This window comes from Pyrus communis, chromosome 4, assembly GCF_963583255.1.
Source record: "Pyrus communis chromosome 4, drPyrComm1.1, whole genome shotgun sequence".
NCBI classification, from domain to species: Eukaryota; Viridiplantae; Streptophyta; class Magnoliopsida; order Rosales; family Rosaceae; genus Pyrus; species Pyrus communis.
In genome coordinates, this window is record NC_084806.1 from 20070235 (window position 1) to 20091428 (window position 21194).

Sequence of the window (21194 nt, forward strand, 5' to 3'; positions counted from 1 at the left end):
GGTGTTAATAAAACAACCCTAGTAAGAATAGTATTTTTGCATTTGTATATCATGTGACTTCTAGCAAGATGTAACAATGAGAATTCTTTTTGGCGCACTGACGGAAAATCATAACAAACCCAAAGAGCATGCAGTGGGAAACCAACTGAAAATGCGACTTTGAAGGAACTACCGGACTCATGTGAAATTTATTCTCAACAATTTCACAGAATTTTCGGAAAACCAAATTGTGTTGCCTTTTTTTATTTATAACAATCTCCTCTGGTTACTATCCAGAGAGAGTGAACTCATCACAACCATAACAATCAAGCTTATAAAAACCAGTACCCCGTTTATCTACATCTCACTCAAACTTTAAAAAACTCGAAACAATGGTGGTGAAATTCAAAGACTGCTGTGCAGTGAAACCCTCTCAGCCAACATGGCAAGGTTGCCTAACTCTGTCGGAATGGGATCAAGTCGGCCTCATAACTCATGTTCCCACAATCTACTTCTATAAACCAGACCATAACTTTGTCACATCATCTGACACCATCGCAAACACCCTCAAAGACTCATTAAGTCGTGCACTGGTGACGTTCTATCCACTAGCAGGTCGTTTGCATTGGATTGGCGGAGGCCGCCTTGAGCTTGATTGCAATGCTGTGGGGGTTCGATTCATTGAAGCTGAGTCTAGTTCAAAACTCGACGACTTTGGTGACTTCTCTCCTTCTCCAGAATATCACTATCTTATCCCAACTCTGGACTACACCCTCCCAATTCATGAACTTCCGATATTGCTTGTGCAATTGACTACGTTCAAATGTGGTGGTGTTAGTCTTAGCTTGACAATATCACATGCTGTTGTTGATGGGCAAAGTGCATTGCATTTTATTTCTGAGTGGGCTAGGCTTGCAAGGGGTGAGCCAATTGAGGTGATGCCATTTCTTGATCGAAAAGTCTTTCAAGCTTTAAACATCCCAGCTGGAAGTGCTACTCTAGGGCTTGACCATTCAGAGTTCAACCATCCTCCCTTTTTACTTGGGCAAGCAGATAATATTGAGGAGAGGAAGAAGAAGACCACTGTCGCCATGTTGAGTCTCACTAAAGATCAAGTTGAGAAGCTTAAGCGGATGGCGAATGAGGGTACAAATTGCAACAACTCTGACACTAAGCGAGCTTACACGCGGTATGAGTCCGTGGCTGGACACATCTGGAGATGTGCTTCCAAAGCTAGAGATCACAAAAATGAACAGCCTACAGCTATGGGGGTTTGTGTTGACTCGCGGAATCGCATGCAACCCCCACTGCCACAAGGATACTTTGGGAACGCAACGTTTGATGTAATTGCTACGAGTCTTGCTGGTGACTTGGTGACCAAGCCCTTAGGGTACGCATCAAGTAGAATAAGGGAGGCGATCGAGAAAGTGACGAACGATTATGTGCTGTCAGCAATTGATAACTTGAGGAACCAACCGGACTTGACTAGGTTCCAAGATCTTCATGCTCTAGGGAGTGACCAGGGACCTTTTTATGGAAACCCTAATCTTGGGGTAGTGAGCTGGTTGACACTGCCTCTATATGGTCTTGATTTTGGATGGGGAAAGGAGATTTATATGGGTCCCGGAACGCATGATTTTGATGGGGACTCTCTGATCCTTCCAAGTCCTGATGGAAATGGTTCTGCGACTGTGGCCTTGTGTCTACAAGTTGCCCATATGGATGCTTTTAAGAAGCACTTCTATGAAGATATTATATGAATAACTTGTATTATGACCGTGAAATTGATCATTATATTATGCAAGGGCATAGTTTAACTATCATTTCTTAATCAATAAATCAAGAAATAAGGAACTGATCGGGAAAGATATGCGGACTTATCCTTGATGATGTACTGGAAAATTTTCACTAATTTCTTAATCAATAAATCAACTATCATTTCTCCTAAAAGTTGTTCTGTAGTAAGAATTCTTTGTTTGTAATTATTTCATATGTGGATTTCAAGTAGATATTACTACAGAACATTCAAGATATATACTTTGTGCAAGTTAATTAACTACTTCATCCCATTCTGCTGTTGCAAATAACTTCTGGAACATATTTAACCACTGAATATAAAACTTGATACATTACGTGACATTTGTCCTTTATGTTAGGGCTGGTCCTCTCTTCCTCTGATTAATTTTACGTCGTCATTTATTTTTTCAACCGTACCCTTCAAATGGTAAGGCAGCCAAATTTAGCTATGCAAATTAATAAATAGAGCAATTTATATGTAAAGGAAGTGTGTGAGCAATGTATCTCAGTCAGTTTTGTGATGTCATGGTTTCTTTGGTAACTTTGACGAAACTAAAGAAAAATCAGGAGTTCGAGTTTTTTTATGGAAAAAGATCGTAAGGAAGGAGATAGTAGATCATAAAAAAGGGGAAATTGTGAAAGCAACGTTCTTGAATTTTAAAGAAAAAGATTTGGGTCAACAAATATTTAACCAAAAACCATCCCTAAAATGTTATTTAACCAAAAGGGCTCAAAATTTAATAAAAAATCATCCAAAGCTATTTGTTCACAAGTCAAACTTACAAGCCCAACCTACTACAAATCTACACTTCAGTAAATATCCCTAAATGATTTGATATTGTCTTGACTCTTCACCAACTTCAACCAGCATGAAACCACCATAATTGTGACATCCCGTCCCGAAACTAACGAAACGTACGTGTGAATTTACCTTTTTACCCCTAGTTCGTTACATTTACGTTTAGTGTTGTTTTGTGTTGTGTGGTATTGTAGGACCACACACACACTCACACACCCTGTCTCTCTCCCGTGTTTCCCTCTCCCTCTGTCTCTTTTCTCTCTCTCTCTCTCCCCGAGTCCTCTATCATTCTTCTTCTTCCTTCAACGCACGGACAAGCACCAAACTCACCCAAACCATCACTCTCCGAGGAAACTAAGGACACCTTCGAACTCGTGAAGCTCGTACGAGTGCAACCATACCATTTTCAGGTGAGAAATCCTACGTTTTCACGTCGATTCGACATTGGCCGATTTGAGTACTATTCATGCAAACTTAATCTAGCTTGTTTTTTGGGATTTTTAAGCTCGTAGATGTCTTAGTGAGGTCCCAAGGAGCCTCGGAGTGCTTCGTTGGACAAATTTGGACGTCGGGAAAGCTTGGTTCAAAGTTGGCCAAGTTTTGAGTTTGAAGACAGGTATGATCGCGTGGTTTTTAGCTTTTAAAAGTGGTATATCGTGATTCTACTAGTCCTAAGCTTCATTTTGGTTCAAAAATCATGAAAATTGGTTGAGAAACGAGTTAGAAAACTAAGTTTGAAGTTTTTCCAGTTTTCCGGCGCCGACGACGGCGCCGAAGTCTCGCCGGAAAAGGTGACGGAATATTCCGTCAAATCTGACGGAATATTCCTGACGCCGTTAACGGAATCTGTCAAAACTGACGGAATATTCCTAACGGCGTCAGTTGATGCCGTCAGTGTGCACCGCACATGCCTGCGTGTGGCCGTGCCTTGGCCGGCGCGTGGGGGCGCGTGCGGCGAAGGAAAATTATTCTAAAAATATGGTTGTGATCCTGAGGTTGTGTAGAGCACGTTGGTATATTCAATTGTCCATTTTGAGCAATGTATGAGAAGTTATTACGAGAAGTTGGTTATGTGCTTTTAAATTAACGTTTTTGTAGTTGTTTCGCGTATAGGTGATACGTATCCCGAGGACGAGCGTGGTCACTCGAGGCAGGGGGGCTACGACCCTTCCACTTATCAGTGAGTGGGCTTTTGGTTTTCCGTATATACCTATATACATTTATATTCCCAGAAATTAAATAAAAAGGGTTATTTGTTTTATGCCATGCACCTTATGATTGTCGTTTATGCATCATCGCATGCATTAGTAGTGGCATACATATATATATATGCGTGCTGGGTGCTGTGGAAGCACAGGTAAGTGCCAGGTAAATGTTATTCATATTTACATTCAGCAGTAGTTTGATATGCTTAGAGAGCTCATAACCTGCACCCCCGGTGTTAGTGCTCCCGCCCTGAGCAGGGCACAGTCCTTCACGTGATATTCACCTCCCGCACCATATGCTCAGCTTGGATCCAAGCTAGGTGCACAGGCCTGTCGTACAGACCACATTAGGTGGTTCCGACTCGTAGGTGACCCGCGATTATTCGCACAGCCTTCACGTGATCGTAGCACTAAAGCGTATATATACGTCACACCCAGTCCTGTCGTACAGACCACTTTAGGTGGTTCCGACTCGTGGGCAGGTTCAGTTGTTCAGTTGTTGAGTTTGAGATTTGAGCTCTATATGCAGCCGTACAGGTCACGTTAGGTGACTCCGGCTGCCAGATGTTATGCTATTGATGTGATTTATACCTGAGCACTTACATATCATTATGAGGCTTTGACATGGCACATTCTTGAGCATGATTGGTATACCCTTGAGCATGTTTGCCATATTTATACATACGTATATATGTTTATTTTCTGGGAAGTATACAGGCTCTACGGCGAGGGGTTAGAATGTATTTTGCTAAATGGTTTTCAAGAGCTTTGTTTTTGCCCACTCACGCTTTTGTTTTTGTGCCCCTCCAGGTTCTAGTTGCTTAGCAGTTTCGGTGGTTTTCCCAGAGGGCGTCCCGGCATTTCTGACACACTCACCATTGTAGGGTCACCTTCGGGTGTACTATTGTCGTATCATTTTCTTTGGACTGTTGTAGTCTTGCTCTGAACTTAGCGTTTCACTTACGCTAGCATTTGTCTTAGTACTTTGTATGCTAGTTTTTCAATTATTCGTACTTTTACATTACTATCTCATTAGCTTCCGCACGTGCACATGGCTACGCCACCTTCGTGTGATGGCCAGCACGCTCTGATCTCGGTCGGGGTGTGTCAATAATCCTATCAAATTGAATTCCCCCATTTCAAAAACAACCAAATCAAAGTTGAAAAATGAAGCATTCATCGAAACAAAGCCGCCGAACAAGTTCAAAGAAGTTTACTGGTAGAAACCAGCGAAAAAGTGTATGGAAAAAAAAAAGAAAAAAAAAACCAAAACATAAAACTGTTTCTGGATAACCCAAAACATAACATTATTTCTGGAAAAAAAATATTAGATATAGTGTCGCACAAACACACACTATATTTGGAAAGAAAAGAACTAAAATCCAGAAACAGTGACTTAAATTCCAGAAATAGTGATTCAAATTCTAGAAACAGTGACTTATATTCCAAAAACAGTGACTTAGTTCCAGAAATAGTCAAAGGCTTTCTTTTCTTTCATACATCAGTTGATTATATTTAAGAAACATGGTGCTTATTTTGCTTTCAATCCAAATATAGTGAATTTCACTATTTCTTTTCTAACTTACATTTAAGAAACAATGTGTCTATTTCATTTGGATCCAGAAACAGCAACTTAGATTCCAAAAACAGTGTTACTTAAAATTCAGAAACAGTTTATTTTTACATTCTAGAAACAGTGACCCATCATTATTATTGAATAACATGCAGATTTCAAATTTATTTTTTGGAGAAACAAACGATGAACTCCACTAACGATGAAAAATTGAAAAAAAAGTACCTCAAATACACTATGAATAATAACGACGATCACATTTTAACTAAATAATACAAAATATAAATTAAATAGCATAAGGATCTATATTTTTGTTTCAAAGAAAAAGAAGAGGGTCTGCAAAACAACGATGAACTCCGTTAAAGACGAAAATCTGGAACTCAACCTAAAAGCGTTAAGGATAAAATCGACAAATCATAATTTATTATAGTTGGACCATTTTTAGTTAGACTACTTTAATATGGGCATTGTACTAATCATTCCACTTTAATATGGGTCTTGTACTAATCATTAAAAAAAACTTATAACATGGTTTTTATTAAAACTAAAACTTTTCAAGCCATTTTCATTAGTTTTCTTAATTTTAAATGGTGGATTCTTATGGGGTATGTGTTCGTGAATATTGGGTTGGTGTCAGCCTGAGAAGACAACTTTGAAAATGGAGTTAACAAATCCAAGGAAGAACAAAAGAAAGAATAATCGATTGCAAATTCAGATCTTATGTCATTCAAAAAAAAAAAAAAAAAAAAAAAAAAAGAACAAAAGAACAAAAGGAGAAAAATACTACGTTACAGTTAATTAATGGAGTTACAAGAGGTATATTTTTGAAGACCTGATTCTAAATAAATAGAAAAGTAAATTTTTTTTTTTTTTTGAACAAATAGAAAAGTAATCTTGAACTCAAGTAAAAATTAAAAAGAATCTTAATACTTATCTTACAAATAGGTTAACGTTGAAGAAAAATTTAGAGATCGGCAGGAGAGGGATGGCAAGAGAAAGAGAATGGGAGATCAATTGGTTTGTAATTGCTTGCTTTTCCCTAGCTGTCTTGTACCTATATTTATACTAATCAAATGGGTTTTACTTGCTCTACAAGTAACACAAGTTATAAGGGGATTTGATTCCCAAATCCTATTGGAATCCTACATTTATCTTTACACAACCACATTCCTAAGTAAGATTAATTACAACACTCCCCTTGAGTGTGTAAACCTTAAGAAGTAGTCGCATCAGGTCTTATCGGATGATTGTTGAAGTCTTCAAGCGGCATAGGCAATTACATGTGTGAAACCTAAATTAAGGTTGCATTAAGGAAGTATAAACTCACAAAAACCTGACAATGGTAAAACCCAAAGCAGAACAAAATCCTAAGTATTGTAGAAAAAAATGAGTGCAAAGTCGAAGCTTGAAAAAACAAGTGATGATTAATCTCACATCAGGATATGACCAACCTAGCTAGGATAGGTGCCATATTTAAACCTTGTTATGTTAGCAAAACCCAATGGGAAAAATGCTCATAAACTAAGGTAAAACGAGTACATTAAGGTCAACTAGGTATCCACCAGAATTTTCCCCTAAGTTTGACAAAACTCCTTATTTAGATAGCAAGCAAAGTAATCGGACAATTGATGCATTCCAATTCCTCGGGTAAGCTTCAAAAAACTGGACTTCGACAATGACTTGGTAAAGAGATCGGCGAGGTTGTCATGGGAACGAATTCACTTGATTTTGATCTTTTGATTCTCATATTGCTGATGAGAGAAGAGAACTTCAATGCAATGTTCTTGGTATGGTCTCTCTTGGCGTATCCCTTCCGAATCTAGTCTTATATGCGAAATTATCCTCAAACATCATTGTGGGGACGTCAATGACAGACGAAATCCACAAGTTCTTCGAATATGCTCGATAATGACACTAAGCCATGTACATGAGCCTCATAGATGGCAAGAATCTCAGCATGGTTCAAAGACGTAGCAACTAAAGTCTGCTTAATAAAACTCCATGATATTGCAGTTCCACCAACAATGGAACCTTGCCCTATGCAGGTCAGATAAATACCTTTAGATTTCATATGTGAACAAATTCAATGTTGTTGAGACTCCCAAGTGTTAGCTCTATGTCAGTATCCACACGAATGAATCTTCGGTTGGTGAAGCAGGAAGACAATGATCTGCTAAGACATTTTCTTACAAGTGGTGCAGGGGTGAAAAGGTTTTGGTGTGGTGTTTTGTTTTTCAATTTCTCTAAATCGGAAAACCTAGTTTCCGTCTCTCTAATATGTGTGCGACTTGTGATTTCTCACACTAGGTCTACAAACCCCTTGGACTTATATAAAAACAATTCCAATAGCTAATAGGATTACTAATTAATCCTCCACCACCACATTTGTGCCGCAAGCTCTAAAAAGCCTTTCATTTGCCACGTTGCACGCCTTTCCTTTGCAACTATTCTTTGGCCCCATTCTCTCCTATTTTATTTATTAGTGTTGATATATGAAACACAAGAGGGAGTAAATGTAAAGCTTAACCTTTGGGGGGAAGTGTTGGAATCTAAAGATCTTCGCCTAAGTAGGTCAAAGACAGAGTATATGGAGTGCAAGTTCAGTGGTGAGGGTCCAAATGAGATAGAGGTGAGGATTGGAGATTAAGAAGTACCAAAGAGTGAACGATTTTGTTATCTTGGATCTATCTTGCAAAAGAACGAAGAATTGGATGAAGATCTCAACCATAAAATACAAGTTGGATGGATAAAGTGGAAGAATGCATTGGATGTGTCGTGCGACCACCGTATTGTCACTAAAGCTCAAGGGAAAATCTTATAGGACAACAATAAGGCCAAAAATGCTTTTATGGCACAAAATGTGGGAAGTCTAGCATCAACTCGTGCAAAAAATGAGTGCAGGGAATCTGAAAATGCTTCATTGGAAGTGTGGGCACACGAGAAAGGAAAAAAAATTAAGAACAAGGATATCCAATGTAAAGTATGGATGACCCGCAATTGAAGATAAGATGAGATAATCGGTTAAGATGGTTTGGCATGTGAAACAAAGACCTACCAACCCCACTTAGTAAGATAAGGCTTTGTTGTTGTTGTTGTTGTTGTAATCTGGTTTTTCCTTTACAACTGGACTTCATTATTTATTTTAGTTCAAATAACTAACAATAAATATAAAGCCCAACCAATTAATCAAATATTAAATAAACAGTTTATATGAAGTTCAATCTTCACTAATTTTATTCTCTGATATCATTCTATTGTGTATGACCTTGTAGTGGATATGTGAGGACCCATATTTTTAAAACTGCATATTTACTATAATTATTTTTATTAGAAAATTAATATTATATTAGTGGGTTTTTGTTATAGGTGTTGTTTTTATTTTGACTCATTAGACTCACTATATCCCAATCCATTCATTTTTTTACTAGACCACCTATCAATGGGATTTGGATCCTCTCCTGAGCAGAGGGCCCGAATCCTGCTGACCAAGGAACACGAACCGCTGGATCAAAATCCAACGGTTACAATTATTATAACTTTTAAAGAGCCCTCCTGTTTGTAGCCGTTGGATTTTGATCCAACGGTCCGCATTCTTTGGTCAACAGGATTCGGACCCTCTGCTCAGGAAAGGATCCAAATCCCTATCAATGTACCTCAAGCATTCCTACGAATGCAACACCTCTTCTCACTCCATGCAAACTATCAGCGGCACCTACCATTTCCTCATTCTCATCACTTTAGCAATCATTGCAAGCGCTTATTGTGCACTCTATTGTGTTGATTGTATGCAACTATAACCTATATGTGTTGTATACATAATCCTTGCATTTGACACCTAGGAATCTATCCATACATACAATATCTCTTACTATTATTGGGAGCCGGCCCTTTCGACTATAAATAGGGTAGTACCTTTTTATTTTCCAACGTGACATAAGGTGAGTAGTTTATGTAATGTGCTACAAAACTTCTTATTTTGTTATAAATGTGAAAAGTAGAACTATTGTAGGTTTTCTTTGTTTCCAAATCTCTATCTTTTTTCAAGTCAAGCATGTTTAATTTGATGTATCATTTTGATGAGTATATATATACATTCTATGTGGATTATTGAGATTGTTCATGGAGCATGAGAAATTTAGTGTTGGATATCCGAGGGATAAATGTATGGCACATGGGGAATTAGGGCAAAATGGCCAATTTAGGGGTCACTTGGTGAACTGCATATTAAGAAAGACAACCAACACGTGAAGGGATGATGTGATATGACATGATATATGATAAAACTTTGATATAATTATACTATGTTATAGTGTGAGTCAACTACACGCTTGTCTGGTATATTACATATTCTACTCATTAGGCAACAATGGTTGTTGATCACCCCTCACCCTTTTATTTTACAGATGAGTTATTTGACAAGACAGGGGGGGCTAGACCAGCCGAGATTGTGTTGGATGAGTGATTTAAGGATTTGATTTATTTCTTTACACTTGTAAGGTTTTTCAAAATATTGGAATAGGATATGTTTGTTTTTCATTTATTTTTATTCGCACACCAGGCTTAGGTCATATTTTTCCATTGACCCTAGGTCTGGGGCGTGATAGGATAACTTAATTAATCAAAATAATCTAATTTTACATAATTAGAAACCATTTTATTTCAACATTATAGAAATATCCACACATCGAATAGTAACATCTAGTAATGGATTTCTGCTACCCAAATTAGTGAAAGTATGTTTGAATTCATACAACACATATTTAGAACCTTAGTTATGATTATAATGCAATTCGGTTCATCTGTCTACTATATTCCAATCATATACTTTAGAGCAGGGAACCATTGTCAAATTGTATATATAAATACAATCACTATTGGAACCACATTCAAGCACCGTCGTTGATTGTGGAGATGCATAAATCCAAGTACCTGTAAAAGAACAAACAACTGTAACCAAGCCAAAGACCGGGAGGGGGAAGGCGGTGTGATGGTCAAAGGCTCTATAACATTCAAGTTAGTAAGCAAAATAAGACTTAAGCAGTTGGTAAGAGAATAAGTACGCAAGAATTACATTACCAAAGATGAATCTTAGAATGGTGTATTTATACCAATCAAGGAGAGGACATTTTAGGATAGTAGAATCCTTAATAAACTGGGAGTCCTAGAAGATATCTAGCGATAGATATTGCAACCTCTTAGAAGTGTAATTACTTGCAGTGCACGTCAATCCTTAGATTGTAAGGACACCAAGATTATAGGAAACCTATCGATTTATTGCTGGATTGGTTTCAGTAACTTGTAGAACAAGCATGGTCAATCTCAACAAAGTCATCAAACTTCACCCACTAATCCAAAAACAGGATGATAGTGGCATAGTTGTTTTGTTTATTTAGCTCCGTAACGGAGGTTGTTGAGTCCAAGACTGGACTTTTGAGGTATGCATATTCTGAACTACCTTACTCTAGCACTGAAAAATCTTGGTCCCACTATCACCCTGATGTATCTCCTGTATGTTTCTTTGGCCAAAGACTTTTGAAGATAGAAAATCAAAAGGTTATAGGAATATCTACCTTAATAATTACCTAAAAGGTGACAGATTCCTTGTCGTGCATTCACATATCTCCATATTAACACACATCATCTTGAACCTCATAGTGTAAAGCTCCACTATCATTTGAGAGCTTCGAGGTGAGGCGAAAGATGACCAATAATGCCTCAGGTAAGAACTACTTGGATCCATACTCAAAAATGTGGTGTGATTGACAAGTAGGTAATCTTTACATTCATACACTCTATGTTAGTCAATGTTCAATGAACTTAATTCATAGATGAGCACATTTATATCTATTCCATGCCACTACATGCTTAGTCTTAGACTTACTACTGAATACAACATAAATTGGCCTTCGCGGATGTTAGATAGTCCATTCTATCATTTTATGCCTAAGAACATAATTTAGGACTTAAGATTTGTAGGGCACATATCTTAGGATTGGAACTTCTTTGTAGTCTCATCCCTACAACTTATGGTATTCCTCTTACTCATCGTAATCAATAACAAACTTTCCTAATATGCTAGTACGTTGTTCTATTGACAGATGTTCTCACTTGCCCTTGTCGTCAATGACTCGACATTGGGTTGCCACAAATAACTAACTATGTGTTGCCATAAATAACTAACTATGTGTTGCCACATCAATTGCTTTTAGGGTATACTCCAACATGTATTCTTTTCCTTTTCCAACAAATGTTTCTACATGAAATCCACTTGATCAAATATCCTTGAAGCTCAACAACGTTTTTCCAGAATGTGGAGAATACAACGCCTTTAAGGTAAACAGTGTACCATTGGACAATATTAGACAAGTTTTTCACTGCCCCTCGATTAGGTTAGATGGGCCTGAGAGAGTTATCAGAGACAAGGTTTTAGGTATGAAGTTAGTGAAGTACTTACGATCACGCAAGATGGTATGTGTCGTAACACTATCAACCATACAACTAACTTCCACACAAGACATACCTTAGTCAAATTTAATTGAATCGGTCACATTTATAAAGAAAATTTAAATTCAATTAAATAATACTAAAAATCCATAACAGTATCCAATTTAATAATAAACTGAAATAGAAACACCAAACCTAGAAATCCGCAATCATAAAATTGTTTGCAAACTTAGACCAAAATACTAGCAAATTTCGGCCAACATAGGGCCCCATGTCTAAAAATATAATCTTCAACAGGTGCAACATCCTCTTGAAAATTAGAAATCTCCAACATCGTATCACCATGATTCTCGACTTGGATGAAACTTGACTCTTAAGCAAAATTGGCCTCCCTAGCCTGCCTCTTGGTGTGGTATTATTTCAGTACTTGCATCGGGGCTTTGCAAACCTTACACCAATGGTCAGATTAGCCACAACGGTAACAGTTTCTGCTTTGTATCCATCTTACATCAGCCACCATAGCCTATGGGATATTTACACAACGCTATTCTGGATTATTAATGTTCACTAAGCATGTGAACTGGATCACTGATGCGATTCTGCAGTATTGGAATGACTACACACATGTGGTGCTCGCGTGTGTGACTTTATGTATAAGTTGGAAACTATTATTGTTAGCAATATTCTTTCCTTTGTTGCTACTTATATCACTTGCATGAGCTATTGGTTCACCCCAAAAGTTTCTTTCGATGATAATCGAGTGTGGAATCGTAACGTGTTCGTCTCATTAATTGTGTGGATAGGTGTTTTACTGGGAAAGATTGTCCCGATAGAGCTGTTAGTTCCTCACCTCTTCTATATCAACTCACGGGGTTATCCACAGTTTGTGGAAGCTGACCAATTAAGGCGTGCACTCAGAGACCACATACTTTTCCCAGCCGACATTTACCATACAACTTTGGGGATATCAATCACTTTTCTTGATGCCTCCAATTTCATAGTTTTGAAGATTCCAATGGAACTAGCAGTTGCATCCAACGAGTCACACTCAGTTTCTTGTCCAGCATTCTTTGGTTTTGGACCTCTGAATTCTCTCATGTTTACTTTGTTACATGAATCTCAGCAATTGGAGCACAATATGACAGTTGAGACGTGCGGCACAAATCCACTATCACTTTTCACTGATTATGTATCAAAACTATCATGGATTATGGCTGCAACAAGGCACTTTCTGATATGGCATCATAGTGTCAACTTTTATGTATTCCACCAATGGCCTGCCATCTTCTCCAATTCTTCCAGGTCTTTTGGTTCTTTGGGTTTATTATTTGGCAAAAATTGGCTATATTACATGCTTGCTGGACTTGTGGTCTATTTGGCGAGTCCCACTGCACTGGTTTTGAAAGCATTTATCATGCTAATTTTTTCCTTTTGGAACCCCAAAGCTTAGGAGCACAAGCAGCACAAGCCTCTACACTTGATGGCATGAGGACATGCCTTATTTTAAGGGGGAGGGAATGTTAGGATCCTAGTTATTGGGTTGATATCTTTATGGTATTTTGTCTTATCCTAGTAGTGGTTCATTTCATTGAACGGTAGTGAGGGTGGAGATGTGTTCCAATCAAGGCACCCCTCATCTAGGGTTGTATAAAAGCCTCCTTTCACCATTTAGGAAAGGCATGAATAAAAAGAATTGTTATTTTATTTCTTACTTTAGTTGCATTTTCCTTTCCTTCTCCATTCCTACGGAATGGGTCCTATCAATTTGAACTCGAGATAATAGATCGAAAAAAAAAAAAAAAAAAAAAAACGTCATATCCACCGCTTGCTATGCCAAAAGATGTACCAAATAATCTTATAAGTTACCTATCTATGTACCAAAAGTGTATCATATCTCTTCCATTTTCCCCTCGCATTTTCCCTTTTATGTATATCAAATACAAAAAAATGCACCAATTAAATGTACCAATCTCCATTTATAAATTATCCAAAAATAACCAAAATTGTTAACAAAATAAAACACATGAATCTCATAAGCCAAATAGAAAACTTAAGTATGAAATTAAGAATAAATGTATCTGATCCTTATGGTTAATTAGATTAGATATTGGACAAATGATATTATCTACACTAAAAGGAAATGGTGAGTTTAGCCTCATAATGGACTAACAATAATGTGGTTCAAATTCGCCTTTGTCGACAATCGACCTAAGACCTCCCACTTATAAGTGAAGAAAAATACGACCAGACCGTAATACTGAGCGGTAATTATTGAGTTTTTAACGTGAAGAAATGTCACTAAATTTTGTGCAAAAAGATCAAACGACTGACCAATAACATCAACCAAATTACGTCCGTTGAAAACCTTCCGGTTGGACCTCTAGGAAAATCAATGTCGTAGGGTTTATAATTCGCTTTAGCCAACGTTAAAAGGCCATTGTTGTTTCCACTGTCGGATAATGAGTCTCCAAATATGAAGTAACATGGAACTTGTGGTGCCCCATCAACAAAACAAGAATAATGCAAGTTTGAAACCAACAACGAAGCAGGGAGCACCCACAACAATGGCTTCATAATTTCTACGTGCCAATGAAGAAGAAAAAGAAGAAAGACAGAGAAAATGGGTTTAAAAAAATTGATGGTTTGGCAAGTAAACTAAATGGGAGGACTTACAGATATATATATATATATATATATATATATATATATATATGCTTCAAAAGAATAATGGGTCGTTTAATTTTAATCAAAATTAACCAAACTAACGCCTAGTGGAGGTGATGGTCCTTAGTTATATTTGACTTTGTATTAGTAAACTTTTATTTTTGGCCTAATTTCTCTTTTTTTTAACGTTTTTTTTTTTTTTTTAAATAGGGACCAGCTAGTGGCTTCGCTCCAGCGATCCATTTTTCTGGAGGCCGGAAAAACTCACAAATGCATTCCAGCCTCCCCCTAACCATCATCATGTGATTCACCAATGCCAGAAATTGACCCAAGACGTGCCGTATTGAATACGGACCTAGAATTTGTCCCCAACCACTGAACCACCCTGTGGTGGTTTTTTGGCCTAATTTCTCCACCAACCCAGAAAATACAAAAATCACACTCGTTCATTCAGTTGATGCCCTAAGATGATTATCTTTTTTGTTAAAATATGACATATTACTTGAAAACTAAGACCACAAACAATAACCTATGATCCTGATTCAAAGCCAATGGATGGTTAGGATTTGAGCTGACTTAGGGTTTTGTCCCAAGCTTAGCTTGAGGAGTTTTGGCTACTGTTGGAACCCCCAGTCCCACATCGGACAAAGGGAGAAGAGAAGAGTGCTTTAAATAGAAATACCCCTCTCTAATTAACACTGAGGCCTTTTGTGATAAAACCCCACACCTGAGGATTGTGCAGGTGGTTAAGTGGGGACAGTATCGGTGTTGTTGGAGTGGGCCCTCGGCCCGTCGACCTGAAAATTTCCACATGGTATCAGAGCCAGGGGACGAGCCCGTACTGCCACGTGATTGGGTGGGTCCCCATTGGCCCCGCGTGATTGTCCACGTAGGCCAAAGATGCCACGTGTTTGGGTGGGTCCCTATTGGCCCCGCGTGATTGGGTGAGTCCCGACATGGCTCCACGTGGTTGCCGATGTGTGGAAATTCACGTGTGACCCATAAGTGGGGTCTCACGTGCGGGGGAGTGTTGGAACCCCCAGTCCCACATCGGACAGAGGGAGAAGAGAAGAGTGCTTTAAATAGAAATACCCCTCTCTAATTAACACCGAGGCCTTTTGTGATAAAACCCCACACCTGAGGATTGTGCAGGTGGTTAAGTGGGGACAGTATCGGTGTTGTTGGAGTGGGCCCTCGGCCCGTCGACCTGAAAATTTCCACAAAGAACAAAGAATTTGGACGGGAGGCTTGTTAGGTTTCCCTCTGGGATGCTGCATTGCCCCTTTTTGTTGATTTATTATTCATTTAATAAGTGAACTTTAATTTAGAGTCAAATTTGAAATACTATAAATTTCAATGGGGTGTCCAAAGAAACTTTAAAATTAAAGTGAGAGTGTCCAGACATGAAAATCGGATATAAACAAATAAAAAATAAAAAAATTCTCATTTCGTTGGAATTTGAATATCGATTTCGAAACCAAACTTTTATTGTCGGCCTGTTATTAATTTAGCCCAACTATTTTACTCTTTAATTCAACTATACTACTGTATTCAAGAAAAGAACTAATCAGTTTAAGATCCTTGGCATTTTTTTAAAGCAAATTCATACCCCAAGCTTGTTGGCTAAAGAAACCCTTGTTCTCATGGTTGACTTGGTAACACCACATGATTGACTGTCTTTTTGCTATTTTTAAGGTTTAAGTGGATTAATAGTTTTCATGGCGATAGGGTAGTCAGAAGCTACCCCATGTGATAAAGAAAATTACGATTTAAGCTCATGTGATGAAGTCTGTTAGTATTTAAACTTAAAATTGAAAATTTCATCAATTATCCGTTAATTGCTAGCACATGAGACTCACATATGAGGCTAAAAATATAAAGTAGTCTCGCATGTAAGCCTCACGTGCTAACAATTAACGAAGGTTCAGTTTTAACCTCATATGTGTGGCTCACATGCTAATAATTAACGGAGAGTTTACCGAATTTTCAATTTGTAGCCTAAATCCTAACAGATTTCACCACAGGAGCTTAAATCCTAATTTTTTTGGGGTAAATTACAATTTACCCTCTCAGGTTTAGGTGTGACTACAACTTCATACATCTTTAAAACATTTTAATCTCATACACAAACTTATATTTAGTTATGATTACATACATCCGTTAATCAAACTATCAATTTGACTGTTAAATAATAATGTGACAAATTACACGTCCCATATATTTGCTGACAAGATCATCTACCCTATGGTCATGCGTCAAAAATGAATTAAATAAAATGTTTAATTATTTAATAATGTATTTAAATTTTGAAAAATCCTCTGCCTCTCTCTTCGACTCCTACTGGAGCCCCACCTTGCCCTCTTTCTTTCTGCCATGGCAACCACCGTCACAGCAAATCCAAGCTTACCGCCCTCTCTTCACCTCAACCTACAGCCAGCCAGAAGAGGTGAGACCAAGTCGTCGCCACCTCACCACTCACTCAAATCAAATTCGGGGTCTTCATCTTCACTTTCACTCCGATTCCATTGACAATAACTCAGGGTGGCTCCACAACTCGAACCACTCGTTGCCGCTGCAAAATATGAACCCCAAAAAAGTGTTTTGTTGGATATTAATTCACCGTTGAGTTCGACCCGGCGATTCCGCGGGTTTTGACCCAATTTGTCTGAAACCCCACTGCCTCCGGATACTAATATTTTCTTGATGAGAATATTTTTGAGAATCTAATTGCTTGATTGATTAGGAGGATCTAAGTAGATGGTATGTGTATTATGTGTTTGATGTTATGAAGAATTTCTTGAATTGGAGGAATTTGTTTGCAACTTATTTTTGGTACAGCGATGGAATTTTCATTTGGGCAATAGGTAGGACTGGACATGGGAAAATATGACAAAATCTCAAGTTTTCTGGGAACTCCATTTTTAATTTCCCTTTTTTTGTTTGGATTTGGTGACGACGGGTTCGAAGTAGGGGATGAGGTTGGGTGGGTCTGGACAAGCTTGGTTCGCAGGTTTCGTCCTCCTCCACCACATCCAAAGGAAAGACGGCTGGGCAGATTGATGATGACTCGGCGGCGGCGGGGAGGGAGATGTAGGTGTTGCTGGATGAAGGATTGCGGCTAAGGTTGAGTGGGGGAGGGATCAGATCCTCTCCTGAGTTAAGGGTGAGGATCCTCTGTGCAAGCCAATCGAGCGTTCAAATTTTATCCACGACTACAAATAGGGGGCCTCTCTAAAAAAACATGAATACATAAATAAATAAACTATCAATAAAATAAACTTGTCACATTTAATCTTATCATTTTTCGTGGTGATTGTAATAGATGGTTTCCTTAATAAGTAATTCATTTATTGATTTACGGTTTAGTGATATTTATTTTCACTTGTAAGTGAGAGGTCTTAGATTCAATACTCACCACATATGTATTCTCTCCAAATTATTATGATTAGTCCATCGTGAAGTTTAGCCCACTCTCCCACCCCATCCTTAAAATAGATAACATCATATATATGTTTTCGGGAAAAAAAATTACCGTTTATTTAGATCTCTCACTTACAACTGGACATTAATTTTATTCTAAACATTAATCTTTTAAAACTGTATATTTTTTATTAGCATCCCACATAATGTTCACATTAAAATTTAATGTTAAATGACTTGTATGCCTTAATATGCAATGACTATTTCGACCTTAACTCTCAAAACCATTCACTCTCCATTGTACGTAGAACAAAACTCTAATCAATAAACTACAAAGACGTTGACTGAAAAAATTATTCATAAGAGAATCTTAATCCAAAACCAAATACACTTCACATTGATAATTGATATTCAATCAATTAATCCCAACTTTTGTCCCCATTTTCATATTCCTACTTGGGCAGTTTCCATCTTTCTGAACCTGATTCCTTCAATCAAATCAATCTTCCATACCTAATCAAGTAACCCCTTAATTAGTCTTATTAGTTGGCTATTCGGCTCAGAGAAGCAATACAAAGGTCCTCATTTGCAAGTCTTGTTTTAAGGATACATGGTTTCCACATATTTTTTAGGAGAGCTCAGAAAGGTTGTCCCTTTCTTTTGCGTACACATCCTTTAGGTTTCGCAACATTGTCCTGCTTATCCTGGGTTGAAGTCCGAACAAAAAGAAATGGAGGAACTGAAGCACTGGCCTTTCCTTTAAATGTTGTGACCTCAAGTTTTTAATCAAAGCAATGTTACTCTTTAATCAACATTTGGCATGGCGTGGAAGAAGAAGAATAATAATTGTGGCTGGTTCTTGCTGGAGAAGGGGGAGGGCTAATTTTTTTTCTTTTTTAAGATATGAAGAGTGTGGGGTGTACGTAGAAAATGTGGCGTGTATGTTGAGGTGTGGGGTGAGAGTATTATGGAAAAGTAAGTGGGGTATATTAAGATAAAATTTAATTAAAAAAGCAAATGTGGGGGTGTATTAAGTTTGTGGATGCATTCAACAATATGTGAGGTGTTGATAAAATAACCCTTCCCTTAAAACATGTCAGACTATTATGTTTATTTACTAATAAAAAATAATATTATGTTTATTTGTCTTTACTTTATTATTTTTCGATTATCGTTAAGATTTCTTGCTTAGTAAGGATGGAAGTTTCTTCATTGCATTAAACATGAGTTTGGTATGTCATAAAAGTTTGGTCAATAACAGCCCCCTCTATACATTTATACATACTTTAACTACTAGTATTTAGGTTTTCATACACAGAACCCAATATTTTCTTCAAAACGATTTAGAGAATATTCCATTGTACAAGAGGAGGCATCACTACAAAGTTGAAATAGGAGCAAAATGATAAAAGATGTTGGTGTTTGCCATATATGACCATCCATGATAAAAATGAGAAAGTAAGCACAAACAAAATGGCTAACTACATTTCAAATCTTTTAGGTTTAGAGTGACTTTTATAAAAGGCTACGAATTTTAAATTTTTTATTTGGATTTTTGTCACAATGGTCTCTGAATTTAACCCATACTATTAAGATGATCGCTGAAATTATAAATCGATCAATGTAGTCTTTGAAAATGGGTCACAAATTAATATGGTCATTCTGTCACAATCTATCAAAAATTTTGTTACGTATTAATGTGGCACATAAATGGATCCCACAAGTCTATTTAAATTAAAAATAATTTAGAAAGAGGTTTACTAATTTAATAATTAATTTAAAAAGTTGTCAACCTAGAAACCCAGTGCTGCAGTCACCTCTGATCCCAACCCACACTCCTGTACCACCATTTATGGTAGCCTTCATCGTCTCTTCTGTAAAAAAAAATAATAATAAATTAAAAAAAAAAAAAAAAAAGTTCAAGACACCCATCTTTATACCCTTCGACATCTTTCACTGAATTGGACTAGGATCGAGACCATCTTTGGTGTCGCCAAGGGATTAGGGATGACATATACGACATTACAGTCAACATTTAGGCGGTAGATGTTGTGTTCCTTTCAAGTGCAAATATAAGGATAGTGTAATGGCACAAGTAAGGGTGTCAAACCACAGAGACTGATTAAAATTCTACAAATTACTAGCCTTATCTAAACCCTCACTAACAATGAATGACACACCCCGAACCAAATATCGGGGCGTGTTGGTCGTCACGTGAGGGTGACGTAGCCAAGTGCGCAGTGCGGAAGTACTAGATTGAAAATACGAGGAAATAAAGTCAAACAAGATAATTTACAATAAAAAGACCAGTGAGTGATAGTGACGAAAACGGAAAGAAAAAAAAAATGTAAAGTAGAAGTTCAAATATCCTAGGTGCAGTCCAGAATAAACAAGTATTACACAAGCGATAACTAAAAAATCCTACATGGAGGGTGCTCTGTCAGAACTGCCCCGATGCCTCGTTCGCCACCAACGTCACCATTACCTAAAACCTGGAGGGGCGCAAAACAGAAAACATGAGTGGGCAAAAACAAAGTTTGCTTTTCAAACCATTTCAATATCAAGTAATAACCCCTTACTGTAAAACCAGTATAATTTCCCAAAAAATACTATACGTACTCGTATATCAAATCATGCTAAAAACGATAAAGCTCAAATATGCCATGCTAGAAAATATACCATGTCAGAATATCTAATTAAACGGTATAAGCATCAAGCAGGTGAGATAAAACAAATCGTAATATGCCGGTAATATCAATACGTCAGCCGGGGTCACCTAAAGTGACCTGTACGGCTGAAACTATAGCTCCTCAATACTATCATGCACATGAGTCGGAACCACCTATAGTGGTTTGTACGACATGTTGGTGTATATAAATACGCTCAATGCTAAGATTACGTGAAGGCTGTGCGATGTATCGCAAGTCACCTACAAGTCGGAACCACCTATAGTGGTTTATACGAATGGCTGGCACTTGCCTTGGATCCAAGGTGAGCGTACGGTGCGGGAGGTGAACGATCACGTGAAGGTTAGGCCCTACTCTGGCGGAGCACAAACACCGAAGTGCAGGAATATAAGTTATAACTCAATCTCGTCAACACCACATCTATCACTAACAAAGATACTCACCTAACTTACCTGAGCGTCCGCAGTACCAAAGCATAACCAATACAATCACAATAATAATAATATCGACGATATTTGACATGGCATTTCAATTATAAACCATTTCGATTATAAAACCATTAAAACGTAATTTCTGGGAAAATACCAATCATAATATATATATACTGAAAACAAAAGCCCATTCAC

At 37.6% G+C, this 21194-nt stretch overlaps 1 protein-coding gene across 1 annotated transcript; it reads left to right on the top strand.

Moving 5' to 3' along the window:
* Positions 1 to 371: 371 nt before the first annotated feature.
* Positions 372 to 1739, top strand: LOC137730723 (spermidine hydroxycinnamoyl transferase). The gene has a single exon (XM_068469682.1). It carries the CDS (start codon positions 372 to 374, stop codon positions 1737 to 1739), a length of 1368 nt encoding a protein of 455 aa, XP_068325783.1.
* The last annotated feature ends 19455 nt before the right edge of the window (positions 1740 to 21194 follow it).